Genomic DNA, 19,020 nt, shown 5'->3' with positions numbered 1-19,020 from the left:
AATTATATATACTTTATTAAATTAAGATGTTATTTCAGTTCCAAAATTTGTGTTCTTTGTAAAGAAAACTGAATTCTAGATCAAGCTGTAAAGAACTAATGCTTAAATCATCCACACAAAACAGTTGTGGAAATGTCTACATAACAGGAAACTGACTCATATTAGCAAACAATGTGCAATGGAACACATAACCTAATCAACACACACACACTAAGGATGGTAATGTGTTGAAGATAACAGCATTTAACATACCTTACGTACACGTTTTGTGTAACCTTTTAGGTTGCTTGCACACGGAATGTAGTGCATACTTTTGTGAACTTATTTCATGTGTGTGTATCAACTTTTGATAAGTCTATCACTGATATTTATATCGAATGCATTGGTTTAAAAGTTATAGGCCATATTGTAGCCTAAAGATTGTTTGTTTAGTATGTGGAGTTTGTAGATGTATACTAGAATATAACTTTATGTTTTTACTGGAGAAAAAAAATATGTAGACAATCTCTCTTCAATTATTTACTCTGTTGTACATGGACTAATGTCATCTCGTTATCTTTGCTTAGTGATTGTGGTTATTTGCTTTGTGGGAAAACTAAAAAAAGCAGAGTAAGTACTTTAGACAGAAAAGGTTGTACTGCAGAATATCTGTATTGTGCATGAGGATTTTAACAATTAATATGTTTACAGCTTTACATCATGTTGTTGGATAAATATTACATATACTTGGTTTTCCTGTGTGAATAAACTAAAGCATTTTCAGTACATCTGTTTTTATGCTTTTGGGGTTAAGGTGAAAAACTTTACATATACTATGTGGGTGTGGCATAATGTACAGTGGTGGCACAAAAATGTCACCACATAGGGATTTTAAATAACAATAAAAAAATTAATTAGTTCTTTTTATAGTAAAGCAAATCTTTAAATCAATGGCCATTAACTTAAAATGAATAAGTGCTTCAAGGTTAGTGGCCAGCAATTCAAACATTTACTGTAAAAAGTAATTACTTTTTTTTTTATTGCTATTCAAAATCTCTATGGGGCAAGACTTTTGTGCCACTCTGTACATTGTCTCTTAATGGACCTGTAAAACCTGATATGATAGGTTGTCAGAATCTAATTACCAATTAGTGATCTTAGGTTGAGCTTATGAGGTTATTTATTAGCTTTCCATTTACAAGTGTTATAATTTTCTTTTATTCTAGCCAACAGTTTTTAAAGTTCATTGTTATCACATTTCCTGTGGTTAAGTGTATATCCAACTACGACAATCTTTAGACGATCATGCCAGCAGAAGAAGCAGTTGTTACCATCCTCCACTTTAACGACTGTTATAATGTGGAACCCCAACCCCAAGAACCAGTAGCTGGAGCAGCCAGATTTTGTCAAGCCCTCAAGAGCTTCAGTGATTTGGATCCCATAGTGCTTTTCAGTGGTGATATTTTTGCACCCTCTATAAGTAAGTAATGTGAAAAGAGAGATAGTAGTGGTGTACATGAATTTTGGCTAAGCTTATAATTGTATGGGAAATAGGACTTGTATTTGGTAGTGATATTTACATTATGTTGAACACGAACACCATTCTCCATGACAACCTTAATATAAGCTAACTTGGGGTTGGCCGGTATCTTTGTAAACCAAGAATTTTTACACCCAGGTGGCTGGCCCAGACGGCAAACATAGAGGACGAGCATGTATTTGTATTAGAATATACATAAATTTATAAGACAAGAAAATCTGATTGAAGGAAAAACACACAGTAGAAATATTTGTTTCAAATTTTTTTGTAGAATGGAATATATAATAATTTTATAACACATAAGAACATCTTGAATAGAAGATAAATACTATATTGTGTAAATAGGAAATATTCTGTTATTTTTGTTTTTCCAATAGATAAATGCCTGTAGAAGAAACCCAAAACTAATGAATATTGGAAATCTTTTTTTATGCCTTATTGTTTTTTTTTATTGTGGTTAAAAATGACATAGAAATCTTTTACAAAAAACACTAGAGCAGGAGATGTAAAAATGGTTGAAATATCAGTTATTAGAAATATATTGAAGTTCAAAATGAGCAGAATTCATTTCAGTCTACGGATATATGACATTAAAACAAAAATAATTTGTTCATATTACACAGATATTTCTGTTCTGTCAGGTGTACTTATATTTTAAAGTGCAAATTAATATCTTTATTTATTCACATTTTCTAATGTCCCTACGTAAAAAGAAAGTATTTAGAATTACTCATGTTAGTTTTACGATTCTTTATACATCTTTAAAGTGATGTATATTTCAGATTTTCTTAAATTATACTACTTTCTTTACATCTAACACTGAAGCATAAAAATTTGCAAGAATTTTTAATGTGTGTGTGGGTGGGGGGGGGCACAATGAAATAGTGAGCTGACATAACTTTGGCTGAAGAACATTATTTGTGTATTTATTGTCTTCAGTTACAATAAAGCTACTCAGTCACACCCCATTGGCTTCCTTCAGGTACTTCCTGAAGGAGGATCATCTAGGTAATTTTTGCACTGGTCACTCCACCATTTCAATGTGGAATTCTAGCTAAACAGTGTGAAAAGAGGTGAGTATTTGTTTTAGAAGTTAACATTTTCTTTACCTGAAAATATATTTCTGGTAGATAATCTCCTCTTCACATCTGGTGCACATTTTGTTACTTGCCTCATCGAAGAAAGGAGATTCACAAGTGCAAATGCATAGGGAGAGTTAGTGTGTATGGAGGTGTGTTGCCTTCTTATTTATGGAGGGGTTTTGCTGTATGTTGACATCACCATGCAGTGACGCGAGTTCATGTGAAATTAAATTGGAGTTTTTGCAAGACTAGTGGAATGCAAATCTCTTTGGCAGAACGTGGGGAAGAGCTGAGGAGTAGAGCTAAACTGTGTGAGAAGATGAGATCTATTGGAAATAAATCCTCAGGTAAAAAAAAATGTTAGCTTCTGATGAACAACTACCTAGAAGAGAAACCAGTATACTGATGAACAACTAACTTACAAAAGAAAACTGTATACTGATGAATAACTACTTAGAAAAGAAACCAGTATACTGATGAATAACTACTTAGAAAAGAAACCAGTATATTGATGAACAATTAACAAAATAAAACTGTATACTGATGAACAACTAACAAAATAAAACTGTATACTGATGAATAACTACTTAGTAAAGAAACCAGTATACTGATGAACAACTAACTAACAAAAGAAACCAGTATACTGATGAATAACTAACAAAAGAAACCAGTATACTGATGAATAACTAACTAACAAAAGAAACCAGTATACTGATGAATAACTAACTAACAAAAGAAAACTGTACACTGATGAATAACTACTTAGAAAAGAAACCAGTATACTGATGAACAACTAACTAACAAAATAAACCAGTATATTGATGAACAACTAACTAACAAAAGAAAACTGTATACTGATGAACAACTAACTAACAAGAGAAACCAATATACTGATGAACAACTAACAAAAGAAAACTGCATACTGATGAACAACTAACTAACAAAAGAAACCAGTATACTGATGAACAACTAACTAACAAAAGAAACCAGTATACTGATCAACAACTAACTAACAAAAGAAACCAGTATACTGATCAACAACTAACTAACAAGAGAAACCAGTATACTGATCAACAACTAACTAACAAGAGAAACCAGTATACTGATCAATAACTAACTAACAAGAGAAACCAGTATACTGATGAACATTAATAATTATTATAGACGTGTGAACATCCACTCCTTCTCCAGATTTAAAATATAAACTGATATAAAGTACAATGTTCACAAATCATCAAAATTTTAAACATTAATTTCAGTGCATTTTACTAGCACTGTTTTTCTTAATAGTACCCAACACAAAACAAATAAACGTACTGATGGACCTTATGCAGTTTTTACAGAATTTACCATTAACTTCCCATGAATGAACAAAGAACAAAGCAGGAGTATTATATTTCCATAGAAACACAGTAATTAGAGGAGTTATTATGATATGATTACAGTGTAATTAAATCTGATTTTAAAAGGGTTCTCAACACTTGAAAGACAATTTAAACTTGACTGATTAGGTCTTCAGACACTACAAGTTATTTTAGAAATTAATTACAAGCACTCTGTTTTTCTGAACAAATTAAATTATGAGGTAGTCATATCATTATGGTAAGTCTGAGTTACAAATAAAGAAGCTTATTTCAGAAACTCAATATATTCCTTTTGTTTGCTGGTTTTGAGATATAATGCATTGTACATTAGGTTTTAATACATTTTCTGCTGTTCTTGTTGAGCAAAGGTATAACTTTACAATATTGTATGGCTTTTTTTCAGTGATCAATGTTTGCTTAAGAAAGTGTACATTTTAAACCAATAATAATATACAATTACTAATCCCTAACTGGTAAACATCATCAACTTAAAAAGATTGCTGTTAAACTTACTTTTTTTTGTTTTTAACATGATTTTAAAATTAACTGTAGTGTAGAATACATGTTCTTAATAATAAAAACATTATATTTTTAAGACATTTAGAAATCACCAAGTTTTTGTACAAAAATATTCCTTACTACAAAAAATCTGAATGAACCGGATTGAAGCTTTTATTTTGTGTATTATCACTCTGATGAAACACCTAAAACAGAACAAAAACTGGTGCCCTAAAAATGACTTCATTCTTACAGATTGATGAATTGTTTCACATAACTACTATTCCTTTAGGGACTTTCAAGAATTAGAACAGTGTATAATGATAGTATTCCAACCACGCCGTGTTTGTCATATCTACTGCCAACAACTAGATAAAGAATGTAGTCATCAAAAATGTTATAAACCTAACACTAGTGTCGTATGACAAGTATAACTGTGATCGTTCTTTACCAGCTTGTAAAAGGTGTACACACCATAACAATATTGTTGATAGTATACCAGTTTTTATGGTGTGAGTATCTTTTAATTGATTAATAGTGTACTGTTGTTTAGGTTCATGACATCTGTATCAAAGTAACTTTTTACTATACAGTTTGATTTATAATTTATAGCATTTTCATTTATAAATTTGTAGATCTTTATTTGTATCCTGTTTAAATAAGGGTTAAATTTTGGTTGTTTAAAGCCTTAAACCAAAAATATTTAAAGAATAAACAAAGTGATGAAATAACGGTGGTAGCTATTGTATTATTCAACTTTTCATGGAACAAACTTAAAACGTTTATTGAAAGATTATTATTATTTTATAAGACAGTAACGATTGTCCGTTAGTAAATACATGGATGATACTGTTTCGTCTTTATTATGATACTACTGAAGCTCCTTGTGTCTAGTTCTTTGTATATTTTAAGCTGATTGAGAACAGGATTGCATTTCTAAACTTTTAGCACTGAATAAATGAAAAACTGATGTTATTGAAGGACAATTGATGTCAAAAGAGGAAATCCTGGGTCACTTTATTAATCAGGATGTTAGCTATTTAGTGAGCTCACCAAGGCACTGACTAACATTTTGGAGTGTATTTCCTTATGTAATTAAAGTAGTGTATTGATTGATAAGAATGCCCTAGTAGTTATTCATATAGAACTTTCAGTGTGTGTGCTCTTTGTATTCCATTATATTAAATAGATAAGTAGATATTCAAATGTATGTATATACATCCTTCTAATATATATTGCCATTCAAAGCCTCTTCCTTGTTTTTAACCTAGTATTTAAAAATAACAAATAACACGGATATATATTATGTGTTGTTATTCTTTTATGATGAAGACAGATTGGCTGTTTCATAATGTTTGTCATTACAATATGCAAGTTTATGAATTATGACTACATAAAGCTTTCACAGTTACTTTGTACAAGAAACTGTCTTCCTCACAGAAATGATTTATTCTGTACCAGTTATTGTTCATTTTGCCCCTTGTCCTCTTGTTCCAGACCTTTTCATGTTTAGAACACTCCAATTAGGCCATAGAAAACGTTTTACACAGTTTTAACTCTTGATAACTTGGACATCAGATTTCAAGGTTAAAATGACTTTCAACTTATGTCTGTATGATGTTAAGCTAGAAAACTGTGCGCGACAAAGTGTTGATAGAAAACATTAAAATAATTGTGTGGAAAAAGTTGACATGAAATTTGATTAAATAATTGTGTGAAAAAAAGTTGACATGAAATTTGATTAAATAATTGTGTGAAAAAAAGTTGACATGAAATTTGATTTGATAATTGTGTGGAACAAAAGTTAACATGAAATTTGGTTTGATAATTGTGTGGAAAAAAAGTTGACACAAAATTTGATTTGATACTTATGTGGAACAAAAAGTTGACATGATAATTGTGTGGAACAAAAAGTTGACACAAAATTTGCTTTGATAATTGTGTGGAACAAAAAGTTAACTCAAAATTTGATTTAATAATTGTATGGAACAAAAAGTTGACAAAATTTGCTTTGATTATTGTGTGGAACAAAAAGTTGACAAAATTTGCTTTGATAATTGTGTGGAACAAAAAGTTGACACAAAATTTGCTTTGATAATTGTATGGAACAAAAAGTTGACACAAAATTTGATTTGATACTTATGTGGAACAAAAAGTTGACAAAATTTGCTTTGATTATTGTATGGAACAACAAGTTAACATGATAATTGTGTGGAACAAAAAGTTGACATGAAATTTGATTTGATACTTGTGTGGAACAAAAAGTTGACACAAAATTTGATTTAATAATTGTATGGAACAAAAAGTTGACAAAATTTGCTCTGATAATTGTGTGGAACAAAAAGTTGACATGAAATTTGAGTTAATAATTGTATGGAACAAAAAGTTGACAAAATTTGCTCTGATAATTGTGTGGAACAAAAAGTTGACATGAAATTTGATTTGATAATTGTGTGGAACAAAAAGTTGACACAAAATTTGATTTAATAATTATATATGGAATAAAAAGTTGACAAAATTTGCTTTGATAATTGTGTGGAACAAAAAGTTGACATGAAATTTGATTTGATAATTGTGTGGAACAAAAAGTTGACATGAAATTTGATTTGATAATTGTGTGGAACAAAAAATTGACACAAAATTTGATTTAATAATTTTGTGGAACAAGATTCTAACATAAAACTTGACCTAAAAATTGTATGCAACAGGATAGTATAATATTTAACCTAATAATTAAGAAGATGAAACTTAAACTTTAAAGAGATAATATCAACAAACCACTTTGTTTTCACTGGTGATGTTGTTCTGAATAATTGTATTATTTAATCCTTAAATATAGATATTAAAACAAAACTGTAAAAACTTAAATTTATACTCTTTATACAAGTAAAATATGGGTTACATACAATAAAGTATTCTTTTTATGATGATACATTTTGGAATGAAAGTTATTTTGGTATTTTACCAGCATTGCAGCTACAGGTGTACGTAGATTATTTTGTTTAGTGTTAAGATAAAACAGCCTGTTAGTTTGGATCATCTCTAACCTTTAATGAATGAACAAGTTCTGTAATTATTTTCTTTAGAATTATTTATTCACAGAATCCTAAAATAAGACACTTAATGTGTTTATTTTTCACTAGCTCTTATTGAGAAAGAGTTTTGGGTCAATGAAAATAGTGAAATAGATTCGTAAGTTTAAAATCATTGAAAAATAGTAATAACAGAAGAACTTGGCAACAAGCCAAGAGTGGGGGGTTTTATGTCATATGTTACATTGTCAGCTTGCTGCACCTTCTTGTATAGTGGTTTTACTTTTATATATGACTCATCAAGAATGCTTAGTAACATAAAAAAGTTGTCCTTGAAGGGGGGAATAAATAGGGAAAGGAAGTTTAGATGCTTGAATTGATAGGTAGCAAAACTATTGGAGCCAATTACTGTACTTATCAACTGTAAATAGCTAGTTTTTGTGTCAGTGAAATGGAATGCTTGGCCGTTAAGTGACTTGGAGAAGGGTTATGCCTGCACGTAATGCATAAAACTATGACTAATATAAACAAAAAAAACTAATCAAGTGATTTGACAATTTACATCAAAGTTTTAAAGGATATTATTACCAATAAAAGCACTTCAAAAGGGTGTAATTTACTAGATGATTATTTAATAGCAATTAGGAAGTTGGCTACTACATCTTTTTATAATAGTTGTCATGTTACTTGATTATAAACACATTTATTAAGTATAAAGCTAAACTTGTTTAAATTCGGTAAGATTATCTAGACAGACTGCTAGTAAATTATGTATTTCACTCATCTTAGATATGTTATTTTATGGGTTTTGAAAATTTCACAGTTACAGTATATTTACTCTGGAGCTGCTTGCGTTTCAGTAGCTTAAATTTAAAAGAAAAATACATTTATCTAATCATGTAAAGTTAAAAACAAAAACACCCCACCTTTTTACCTCAGTCATGTAAAGTTAAAAACAAAAACACTCAAACTTTGTATCTCAATCATGTAAAGTTAAACAAAAACACTCAAACTTTGTACCTCAATCATGTGAAGTTAAAAACAAAAACACTCAAACTTTGTACCTCAATCATGTAAAGTTAAAAACAAAAACACTCAAACTATGTATCTAATCATGTAAAGTTAAAAACAAAAACATTCAAAATTTGTACCTCAATCATGTAAAGTTAAACAAAAACACTCAAACATTGTATTTTTTTTTTTCTGTTACATGAAAGAAATAATGTACAAAATTTTATTTTTTTATGAGTTAGTTTCTCAATCGTGCAACAGCACATAATGTTAATTGTTAACCGTATCTTAAAGGTACCAATAACTTATCTTTTTTACTGTACGTAACTGGGGTAGGGACAAAAACTGTACACAACCAAAGTAAAAAAAATATATTTCTAACTCTTCAGTTACCAAGATATCAAACAGACATTTATCGTTTATGTATGACTCTCTTAATTGTGTTAAACAATACTTTCATAACGTACAAGAAAAGTAACCTGATGATTAATTGTTAATTAATTATTGTAAGGCACTGGGCCAAAATATACCCATTGTAGTAAAAAATGTAACTTAATTAAACAACTGTGGATACATAATGTGATAGAGTTAAAGTCTTCCCCCCTCACCTCTCCTAAAGGGGTCAGTTTGTTTGAATCTTTATCTCAGTTAAAACTTCAGTTTGTTATTAATTATGCAAGCTGTAAACAGGGCCACATTAATACTACAGTGGGCCCGTAGATATCTTCAGTACTTATTCCACATGATCTCATCAGTACAACCTCTTACCAAATATAATGCATTTGAAGTACGACAGCTTCCAAATTAAAATAATTATCTAAGAAGGCTATGAAAAACAACAACTAACTTTGGTTAGTTTAGAGAGAGGTAGGGACAAATGTCACACAGTGATATAAAATTCAAATAAAAATAACAATACAAAAACATATCCATTGTAGCTAGACGTGGTATAAATGTTTATTTAAAGAAAAAAAGGCCCTGGGCCCTCTTGACACCGAGAGTTTCCAAGGTAACTGTACCATCTGTCTTGTTGTAAGTCCTGCCCTGACTTTGAGCTAAAGTCCCAAGAAGCTGAAACTAATTAAATGTTTTTAGTTTTATATTTTCTGCAAATTGATGTTAGTCACCTTAATATTGATTGAAATATGGAAATTCGCATGAAATATAGTTTCACCATATATTTAAGAAACTTACTAATCACTGTAGTTTGGCCAGGTGGCTAGGGCACTCGACTCGCAATCTGTGGGTCGCGGGTTCGAATCCCCGTCCCACCAAACATGCTCGCCCTTTCAGCCGTGGGGGTGTTATAATCAATCCCACTATTCGTTGGTAAAAGAGTAGCCCAAGAGTTGGCGGTGGGTGGTAATGACTAGCTGCCTTCCCTCTAGTCTTACACTGCAAAATTAGGGACAGCTAGCACAGATAGCTCTCATGTAGCTTTGCGCGAAATTCAAAAACAAACAAACACTGTAGTTTAGAATCTCTTTTAATTATCGGGACCCTTCAGCTTTTTTAATAAAAGAAGTGAGTGCATCATTAGAAAATAAGCAAATAAAATATAGCATTTTTATATCAATAAATGTAATAGAAACTAAATCCTTCATACAGTGTTTTATTTTAATAGAAACTATATGTGATTTTTTTTTCTCCATCTTTCAGTGAGCACCTTCACAAAAGGAGAGCAAATGATACCTTCCCTAAACGCTTTCGGTGTTCGTTGTGCCGTTTTCGGAAACCACGATTTTGGTTGGTTAATTTATCTAGACTTACATGTAACCTAGAATTGATATTTAATTAGATTAAAGGATTAATATACATTACTCTGTAAGTAACTTGATATTTTTAGTTCTAGAATGAAAACAAACATCCTGTTAAATGAAGAAAAATTGGCCTCATTGCTAATTAGATATGACAAGATGATTTGAACACAGCTGTATAGAAGTGTAATGTTGTTCTGACCACTGGTTTGACCTTCACATTCGTATGATCTTTGTAATGTAAGCAGTTATGAGAAAAAAGAGATTTTTCCCAGTGTATGATTTGGCTTTACACACAGCCCTTATGTTAATATGAAGGATAACATATGAATATTTTAGTTACTGTACTTGATATTTTGCAGCATTGATTAGATGTTATGAAAGTCACAGAACTTTTTATACAAACGTATCAGTGCTTAGATGTAATAATAATAATAATGTAAATTGCTTTTTAAAACTGTTTTATATTTCAGTGTCCGTATGTTCTAACAACTTCAGATCATCATCTAAAATGGTCTTATATCATAGTTTGAAAGTCTGAAATAATTTTAGGGCTATACTTAAATATGAATTCATGTATGTCTGTATTTAGTTCTTCCAGCAAAGTTTGTTTTGGGATTTTTATATTTCAAGGAATTTTAAAATGTTTTAACAGATTTTGGAGTGGATAATCTATGCGACTTTGTGAAGCAGACAACTTTCCCGTGGTTGATAAGTAATGTGATTGATAATGATACGAATCAGCCCTTGGCAGATGGCCAGACAACCTTTACCATCCAGCATGGAGGAAAAAAGGTGTGAATCAAGTCTGTTGTTAACTACCTGATAGCTTTAGTAGGGACTGGACTTTGTTATAATCAAAATTATCAGTGTCAAATACACCTGTTTTTGTAAAAGCTTTTATTTCTTTAAATTTTAAAGATGTTTTAAATTCGTTATACTGACAATAAGTATCTTTTCTTTCATTTTTAATATAACTGTTCACAAGAGAAAGAAACCAGTATTTATTTACTGAATTAAACTTACATGAAGCACCAAAATGTAAATGTTAATAGCTTATGTATACAAATCTTTGGTCACTATTGTCAGTGTATTTCATGATCAAGTTTTGCAGTATCATTCGATAAGTCATAATTTACAAACTTTCGTACAAAGGGAAATAATAAGGTTATAAAATTATACTTTTCAGAAACACTAATGTCATTGTAAGCGTAACAAACTGTTAATTTTGATTATTTTTATTTATTTATTTTTGTGGTTACATACACGCGTAATTAAAATGGTGAAGAAGAATGTTTTAGTATTTGTAGCCTTCCTAATATTTGTACCAGTAAAATTCATTTAGTTATTACTTTATGGCACTTGTATCAAATAGTAGACTTACCTAATTTGCCAGAAGAATATCATATTTTCTGTTAAAGTGTTTCTTGTTACCAAGCAAAGTATTTTTAAGTTGTGTGTGTCTGGAAAGGTTGCCAGGACTAAATACATACAACTTAACAATAATGTTTGCAAAGTGAAATTATCTACTGTGAACCTCTGTAGTTATAATGTTGTTGGCTGTTAGGATGTTGTAAACTTCAAACAAATTAAGTCAAAAATTGAGTAGTATATAATAGTTTTGATAACTGAAGTTGTTCATTTGGCCATGTTTTATGGTGTAAATAGATTTTTTTTTGTTTATAATCTGTAAGTTCAGTTTAATTGGCAAATATTGTTAAATCATACAGAACAAAGTAACACAGTGAACTATCTATGCTATTTTCCACTACAGGTATTGAACACTAATTGCTAGCATAACAAGACCTTAAGCTTACAGTTGAGCCACTGGGGAGCATACAAAGTTAAAAAATAACAACAAATAAAGTTTATATTTCATTCTGTATATTTTTTTGTTTTGTTGCTCATTATATATCTTAATTTTAATACTGACATTGAAGTCAGTTCTACTAAAATAAAAGTAAATAATTAATAAAAATTAGTTTTATTCTGGGAGCTATATCTAGAATACAGCTTAATAATTTGCTCCTTCTGTGTCAGTTGTATTCAGAGTTGTATTGAGTTATCTTTAGTGATGGAAGTGTTAAAGATTTGTCAAAATTGTAGTTCTGTCACTGTCTTTCCTAATTTAACTTAGTCACATGCTGCCATCTGCTGACAAGTTTAGTTAAAATATAAAGATCTCAAAACAGACTAAGAGGGACGTGTTTTAACCTTTAATATATATCACCAAAAATACTTTTTAAAATTTGGAAATCCCAGTTAAATGATTTTAAACTTGTATACCATTCACAAGGGTTTATGGGATTGGAACAGATCATTTTATCCACTATGGGTTTAAGCATTGTATATGAATGGTGAAATCTATGTGTTTAAATCATATAGTTTTTAATTAATATCAGTTCTACGTTCATTGATTTAGATTTTGATGATTTTAAGTCTGTCTGTTTCTCTAGTTTGGATTGATTGGTCTAGTGGAAGAGGAGTGGCTGGCTACTCTAGCTACAATAGATCCAGACGACGTTACTTACATAGACTTTGTCACCGAAGGTCGTAAATTAGCTCGACAGTTGAAAGATAAGGTTTGTGAAAGGCATTCTTACCCAGGATTCACCTTAAATACAGAAACTGAATAACATTTAAAATTACCAGAGCCAAGTTTCATTGAATTAGTATATATTTTTTCTTTCAAACTTGAATAAAAGTGTTTGAAACATAATAGATGAAAAACAAAAAAAAGAGACTTCGGGAAATGGTTTCAGACCGTTTTTATTTTAATCTGAATTGGGAATAAATATAAAAGATGTCACTGTATTTTAAAATAAAGGAGACAACTTTGACTCACTGATGGGAAAAATATATTTCATTCCATAAATTAAATATAAATCTTTCATGATGTTATAATTTTTAGTAATTTTGTAATGCTCAACTGTCAACTACAGTAGTTTAGTCACGAGGATCTCAAATATTCTCGGCACTTGACAAAATTCTTGTGTATATAAGACAGGAGGGATTATTTACACTAGTAATATTACCAGTACTTACTTTCAAAAATTATTTAACTTTCAGTAATTAAGCAGTACAAATATCTAAAAATAAACTGCTCTTAATTACCACAATCTTGAAGTGCATAGATAATTTTATTAAGTAGTTTCTTCTTGCAAGTCATTCACTAATATTGAAGGAAAAAAACATTGTATTTGAAATAAAAAAATCATGCCTGAAAAAAACACATTGACACTGCTTTGTGTAATTATTCATGCATTGTTTTAAATTATGTTTTATTGTTTTTAATACCTTTTGTATCTTATATACATTGCAAACCGTGGTGTCTGTCCTAACATTCATCTGTCCCCCATTTACAGTGTCCACTTCCCATGCTACTTTTGAAAAGCTGCACACGCAGGCAAAGCTCAACATTCACTTTCGAAATGACTTGAGAACAGGCATAAATAATATTGATGCCAAATTTTATTTCACAAGCAGGATATTCTACACTAAATTATTAGGAATTAATCACACTATCATTCACATTTCAAAATGTGACGTAACTTAAAGAATAAAAATGTAGATTTACCGTACGTTATTGTTGAGTAGCTATTAGCATGACTGAAATGCTCAACAATTACTTTTTGCGGTGGGCGGTATAAGTAGCTCGGAGCTTTGGCCTCGAGTGAAACCAAGAGTGCAACACAATTACCATTTTTAAAGTCCGTGAAATAATTTAAATACATAGATTAACTTAAACTTTTCCCATCCCTGCTTGTTCAGAGATAATTCAACCACTGGTGTTAATGAGTGTTTAAAGACAACTGCTCATCATGAGATTGAACAGTAAACGAAGATAAATCAGCTGTTCTTCTATTTTTCTCCGGAAGACATTCGGTCTCGATTGTCTTTGCAATTAATTTAATACTAAGTTTTGTATTAGAAATCATGATGAATGTGTTTATGTTAGTAAAGCATTCAATAGATGAATGTTATTTGGTTCGTTGTACATGAAACTCTGCAGAGCAATGATTATACAGCGTGATCTTCCTTTTGTATCAAATAAACCAGCTAGTGTAATCCACATTTTTTATAAGTTGCACACGTAAGCTTGACTTTGTGAGTTTAAAGTCAATTGAAGTATTATAGTTCTTAGGTGAACATGTTCAATACTATAGATTCAAGGTCAAAACAGAAAACTTGTCCTTAAACATTGATATTTTTATTGTGAAGTAGATTAGTACACATGTTTAAGAATGGTATTATTAGTGTGAAACAGCTTAGTACACATACTTGAGACTGACATTATTAGTATGAAACAGAATAATACACATACTTGAGACTGACATTATTAGTGTGAAACAGAATAATACACATACTCGAGACTAACATTATTAGTGTGAAACAGCTTAGTACACATACTTGAGACTGACATTATTAGTGTGAAACAGAATAATACATTTACTCAAGACTGACATTATTAGTGTGAAACAGCTTAGTACACATACTCGAGACTGACATTATTAGTGTGAAAGAGAATAGTACATTTACTCAAGACTGGTATTATAATGATTGTGGTAAAGGATAAGCTTATAGCTAAAGAAATAATCAATTAAAAACTGTAGGCCACGAATGTTCTTTGGGAGTTCACAACAGTAAACAGTCATTATCTCCTAGATCTATTAGTGATTTTCCTGACCTAATGAAAGGTTGAATTTTGCACTTAGGAGGAAGTTGATTACATCATTGCCTTGACCCACATGAGATGGCCTAATGATTGTAGACTTGCAGAAAACGTTGACGAAATTGATCTTATTCTTGGAGGCCATGATCATGATTATGAAGTCAAAAAGGTAGAGAATTAACACTTTTTTTTAAGGTTTAGATCTATTACTGTAAAAGACTTCAAAAAATGTGTTTATCACACTTGTATATTGTATGTAGTTTTGATAGTGAAGGAATGATAAGTTTGTTTGTTTTTCTATTGCTCTAACTAACTCATGTGGAATGCTTTGTGAAAAGGGCATACTGCATAATTGAGTGAATTGAAACAACAATTTGATCAAATGCTATTCACCAAGTTCTTTCATCGTTTCTATCTTGAACTTAAGAAATAACTTGCTTAAAAGTTTATTTGTTTGTTTTAAAACAAAAAGTTGCACAATAGACCATCTGTGCTGTACCCACCATGAGTATTGAAACTTGATTTTTAGTGTTATAAGCCCCTAGACTTACAGCTGAGCCAACCTAGCCTACTTGGAAGTAACTAAGAAATTCATTTCAGACTTATGAATTGTCTTTTACATGTACATGTAATTAGAAAACTGTAGTAAGACACTAAATCTCTAGTCATTAGTTTAAAAACCAAAACACACACAAACAATTTTTCAGTGATATATTCATATTTAAAACAATAGTAATTTTTCGTACCACAATAACATTTTTCATTTAAGGGTTAGAATATTTATTTACATTATAGAACTTATTTCAACCCTCTAAATTTGGATCATTATTTAGGAGTGTAAAACATATTGTGTAATGTAAGTAAATCTTCTAAACCTGTGATTAAAAAAATCTTTGCTATTTATGTTTTAAATATCTTAACCTCAAGCCCAAATGTCCATCTAATATCTTCATATGATTAAGATTGAAGTATCTTTCAGTAAGTTACTTTCAAGTTTAGAGGTCAAGGTCAGAGACTTGTTGGTTGCAAGAAATTTAGTTTATTTGCTGTTATAAGTTTAGAAGTCAAAGGTCAAGTTCACAACTGTACCTGTATGTAAAGCATTAATCAGCCACTGACATCAATAGCATTTTGTTTTGAAATAATTGAGACAGTCAACAGGTATATGAAGTTTTTCATGTGTTTGTTGAATACAAATTTTGAGCAAAATTAATAAGTTAACGTAGAGTTCTGATGGTGTTTTTTTATCATGATTCATTAAGAACAGCAGTTATAATTTTGTTTCTGTACTTCCTACTTTTTGAAAACTAATTCTTAGTCAAACTGGAGAATATTATTGTAAACTATATTTTCCTGTTAAATATTTTTATTATTAACCTTTTAACTACCATGCTAACTAACTTATTTGTAGGTTTTTTAATGTGTTACCGGATTCAAATTTAATTCACTGGCAATCCACCTTTTTTGAGACTCGTGGTGATTAATTGAAGGGTGTAAAAATATTAAACATTGTATTTATGTATATATTGACATGCACACACTGACCAGTAGAAGTGATAGAAAAAAAAACATTTGCAGCTCTAAGCTTAGCAAAAATCATACATTCTTTTTATGAATTAAACCAACATTTGTACTCAAAGGTCAATGGGAAATATGTAATCAAGAGTGGGACAGACTTCCGAGAATTTTCCAAGATTACGCTGATGTTCAATCATTCCATTGTTGACCTGAGCATCGAGAGGATAGAAGTGTCATCCAAGTTCGGAGAGGATCCGGATTTGAAAAAAGCTCTAGAAAAATATAACGGTAGTGTTCTATGTAGCATTTGGATGTAAAGGAAGAGAGAAATTTATATTCTGAGTTGAATATTATTTATATTTTTGTTGTAGTCAAGCAGACATAAATGTACGAAAGCTATGTAAGAGAAAATTTAACAATTAATAAAGTTTTGCAATGACATGATCTAATTAACCCAGCCAAGAACTTAAAGTTCAAAGTATATTTCTAGTATTGTGTTTCAGTTTTATCTCAAACTTAATAAGAGATTTCTTTGGGCTAACTAGATGAATGTTAAGATTATTCCCTTATTCAACTGTACTCAAGTTACTAAACAGTTTTTTTTGTATTTAAATTCATGTGTGTTTAAACTGTTTGGAAATACTAAAACTTTAATCTTTATTTTTTGTTTACTATGTAGAGGTTGTAGAAGGAAAGATGGACACTGTTTTAGGTCATTTTTCTGTGGACTTGGATGGCCGTTTTAGTAGTATTCGAACAAAAGAAACAAATCTTGGTAAGTTTATATACTTTTAGTAAATGAAGTAAGGGAATGGACAAATCCATGTAAAAGTATTTAAGTTAACTTCAACATTATAGTAGGTCGATCTTCTTTAATTCTATAAGCTCATTGGTAAGGGAAGTTCATTTTTTTTACTCTGTTACTGAAAACCAGCATAGCTATCACACTTATAACATGATTAATGTTATCGTTACTTGAAAAGGCATTTCAGATAGATGCTCACCTTTCTGCACAACAAAGAGCCATTACTTCGTGCCACTTCCATGCCAGCCTCGAACAAATTACCACCCCTACACATATTAATGTATACTGTTCCAGCCTATTATGTAACCATCATTAGACTATGACCCACTGCCACTAGGAGGGTGACACATATACCATGCATTGTAATACCAATGATTAGTAGCATTAGAACAAAGGTTCATTCTTGAAGAGGCAAAAGAAATATACTGGAAGTAGGGAGGAACGGTGGGCAGATTGATGAAAATCTATCTCAAATAACATTTTCTTCACCTGAAAATGTAACTTCAGAGATATATATTCACCTTGGCACAACATAGAGCTACAATCCCACGTTGATAAGAAGGTGGAGATAAAGATAATGGAGCATCGCTCAGTGGAAGACCACTTCCTCCTCATTCAGGATATACTCTTCTCCCAGTAAGGGTGATAGAACCAAAAATATAGTCAAAAACACCTTTTGCATGGTGCCAAAATGTCATATAGGTGGACAGTGTGTAAGATTGCTCAACTGGCCATTATCTTTCAGTCATGCTGAGCTGACTGTCTGTGTAGTGTTGCTAGGGCAATAAGTCAGGCTGTATCATACTGGAGAAATACGTACAAGATAATTACCAGAATAATATGGAGAAGGAAGAAAATATCTGAGACTTTTATCCTGAGAAGAATGTAAAAATCCATCCAGTTGGCCTGACCACTGGAAATGGCTTGGTTTATAGTGTAGTGCGATGGTCACAGTGTCTTATATCAGTAGGATTACACTAACCCAGTGGATTTTAACTTTAGGCATATAGATTGGGAAATGAGGGAGACATGTTTTTAAAAACTGTTCAGGGTGGTTTTCTTCAACAGTTGGTTAGGGAACCTACTAGGAATAATGCTATTTTAGACTTATTGTTAACATCTAATACAGAAATGGGTGATAGGGTAAAGACTGGGGAACATTTGAGCACAAGTGGTCATTACTCAGTTAGATTTGATGTTTCGTTGCATAGGGAGATAAGGAATAATGAAATTTTGATAGTAAATTTTGAAGAGATGATACAAGAATTATCTGCTGGATTTGGGCAACTGAATTAGTTGGAGATACTGATCAAATGTGGAAACAATATTCAAAATAGGCATGTTCCTTATCAGCAATTAGAAAACCAGGTTGGGTCACTGACAGTATAAAGGATAAAGTTAAAGAAAAGGATTATAAGAAGTTTAAATTCACTGCAATGATGGGATATTTGGAGGATTATAGAATATTAAGAGAGTTGGTCAAACAGGAAGTCAAAAAAAAATGAAAAAGGTTTACATCAATGACGTAGGTGAAGTAATAATCAAAGATTATTTAAATTTGAAGACGTTAAAGTTTTGGGTGTTGCTGGTTGTGAAGAGGAGGCCACATTAATACGTATGAGTGCAAGACTTCATTCCTGGCTTGCACTAAAATCTTCATGGCAGTGTCGTGAGGTAATAGCTCTTTGTTGTGCAGAGAGGTTTCTTAAAATATTTTATCAAAGTTTTTTTTCCCAGTTTAATACAACATGTTACTCCTTAT

At 30.9% G+C, this 19,020-nt stretch overlaps 1 protein-coding gene across 1 annotated transcript in view; it reads left to right on the top strand.

Moving 5' to 3' along the window:
* The window catches only part of LOC106461380 (trifunctional nucleotide phosphoesterase protein YfkN-like), a 52,790-nt gene that overhangs the window by 7,967 nt on the left and 25,803 nt on the right, over positions 1 to 19,020 (top strand). The window contains exons 3-9 of the mRNA XM_022388327.1: positions 1,206 to 1,459; positions 10,166 to 10,252; positions 10,919 to 11,058; positions 12,720 to 12,845; positions 14,979 to 15,104; positions 16,576 to 16,741; positions 17,133 to 17,228. Coding sequence (XP_022244035.1) covers positions 1,285 to 1,459; positions 10,166 to 10,252; positions 10,919 to 11,058; positions 12,720 to 12,845; positions 14,979 to 15,104; positions 16,576 to 16,741; positions 17,133 to 17,228 — 916 coding nt within the window. The 5' untranslated portion in view covers positions 1,206 to 1,284. The remainder of the gene's footprint in view (positions 1 to 1,205; positions 1,460 to 10,165; positions 10,253 to 10,918; positions 11,059 to 12,719; positions 12,846 to 14,978; positions 15,105 to 16,575; positions 16,742 to 17,132; positions 17,229 to 19,020) is intronic.

Source organism: Limulus polyphemus, unplaced genomic scaffold (genome assembly GCF_000517525.1).
Source record: "Limulus polyphemus unplaced genomic scaffold, Limulus_polyphemus-2.1.2 Scaffold948, whole genome shotgun sequence".
NCBI classification, from domain to species: domain Eukaryota; kingdom Metazoa; phylum Arthropoda; class Merostomata; order Xiphosura; family Limulidae; genus Limulus; species Limulus polyphemus.
This window is presented reverse-complemented; position numbering and strand designations above follow the sequence as displayed.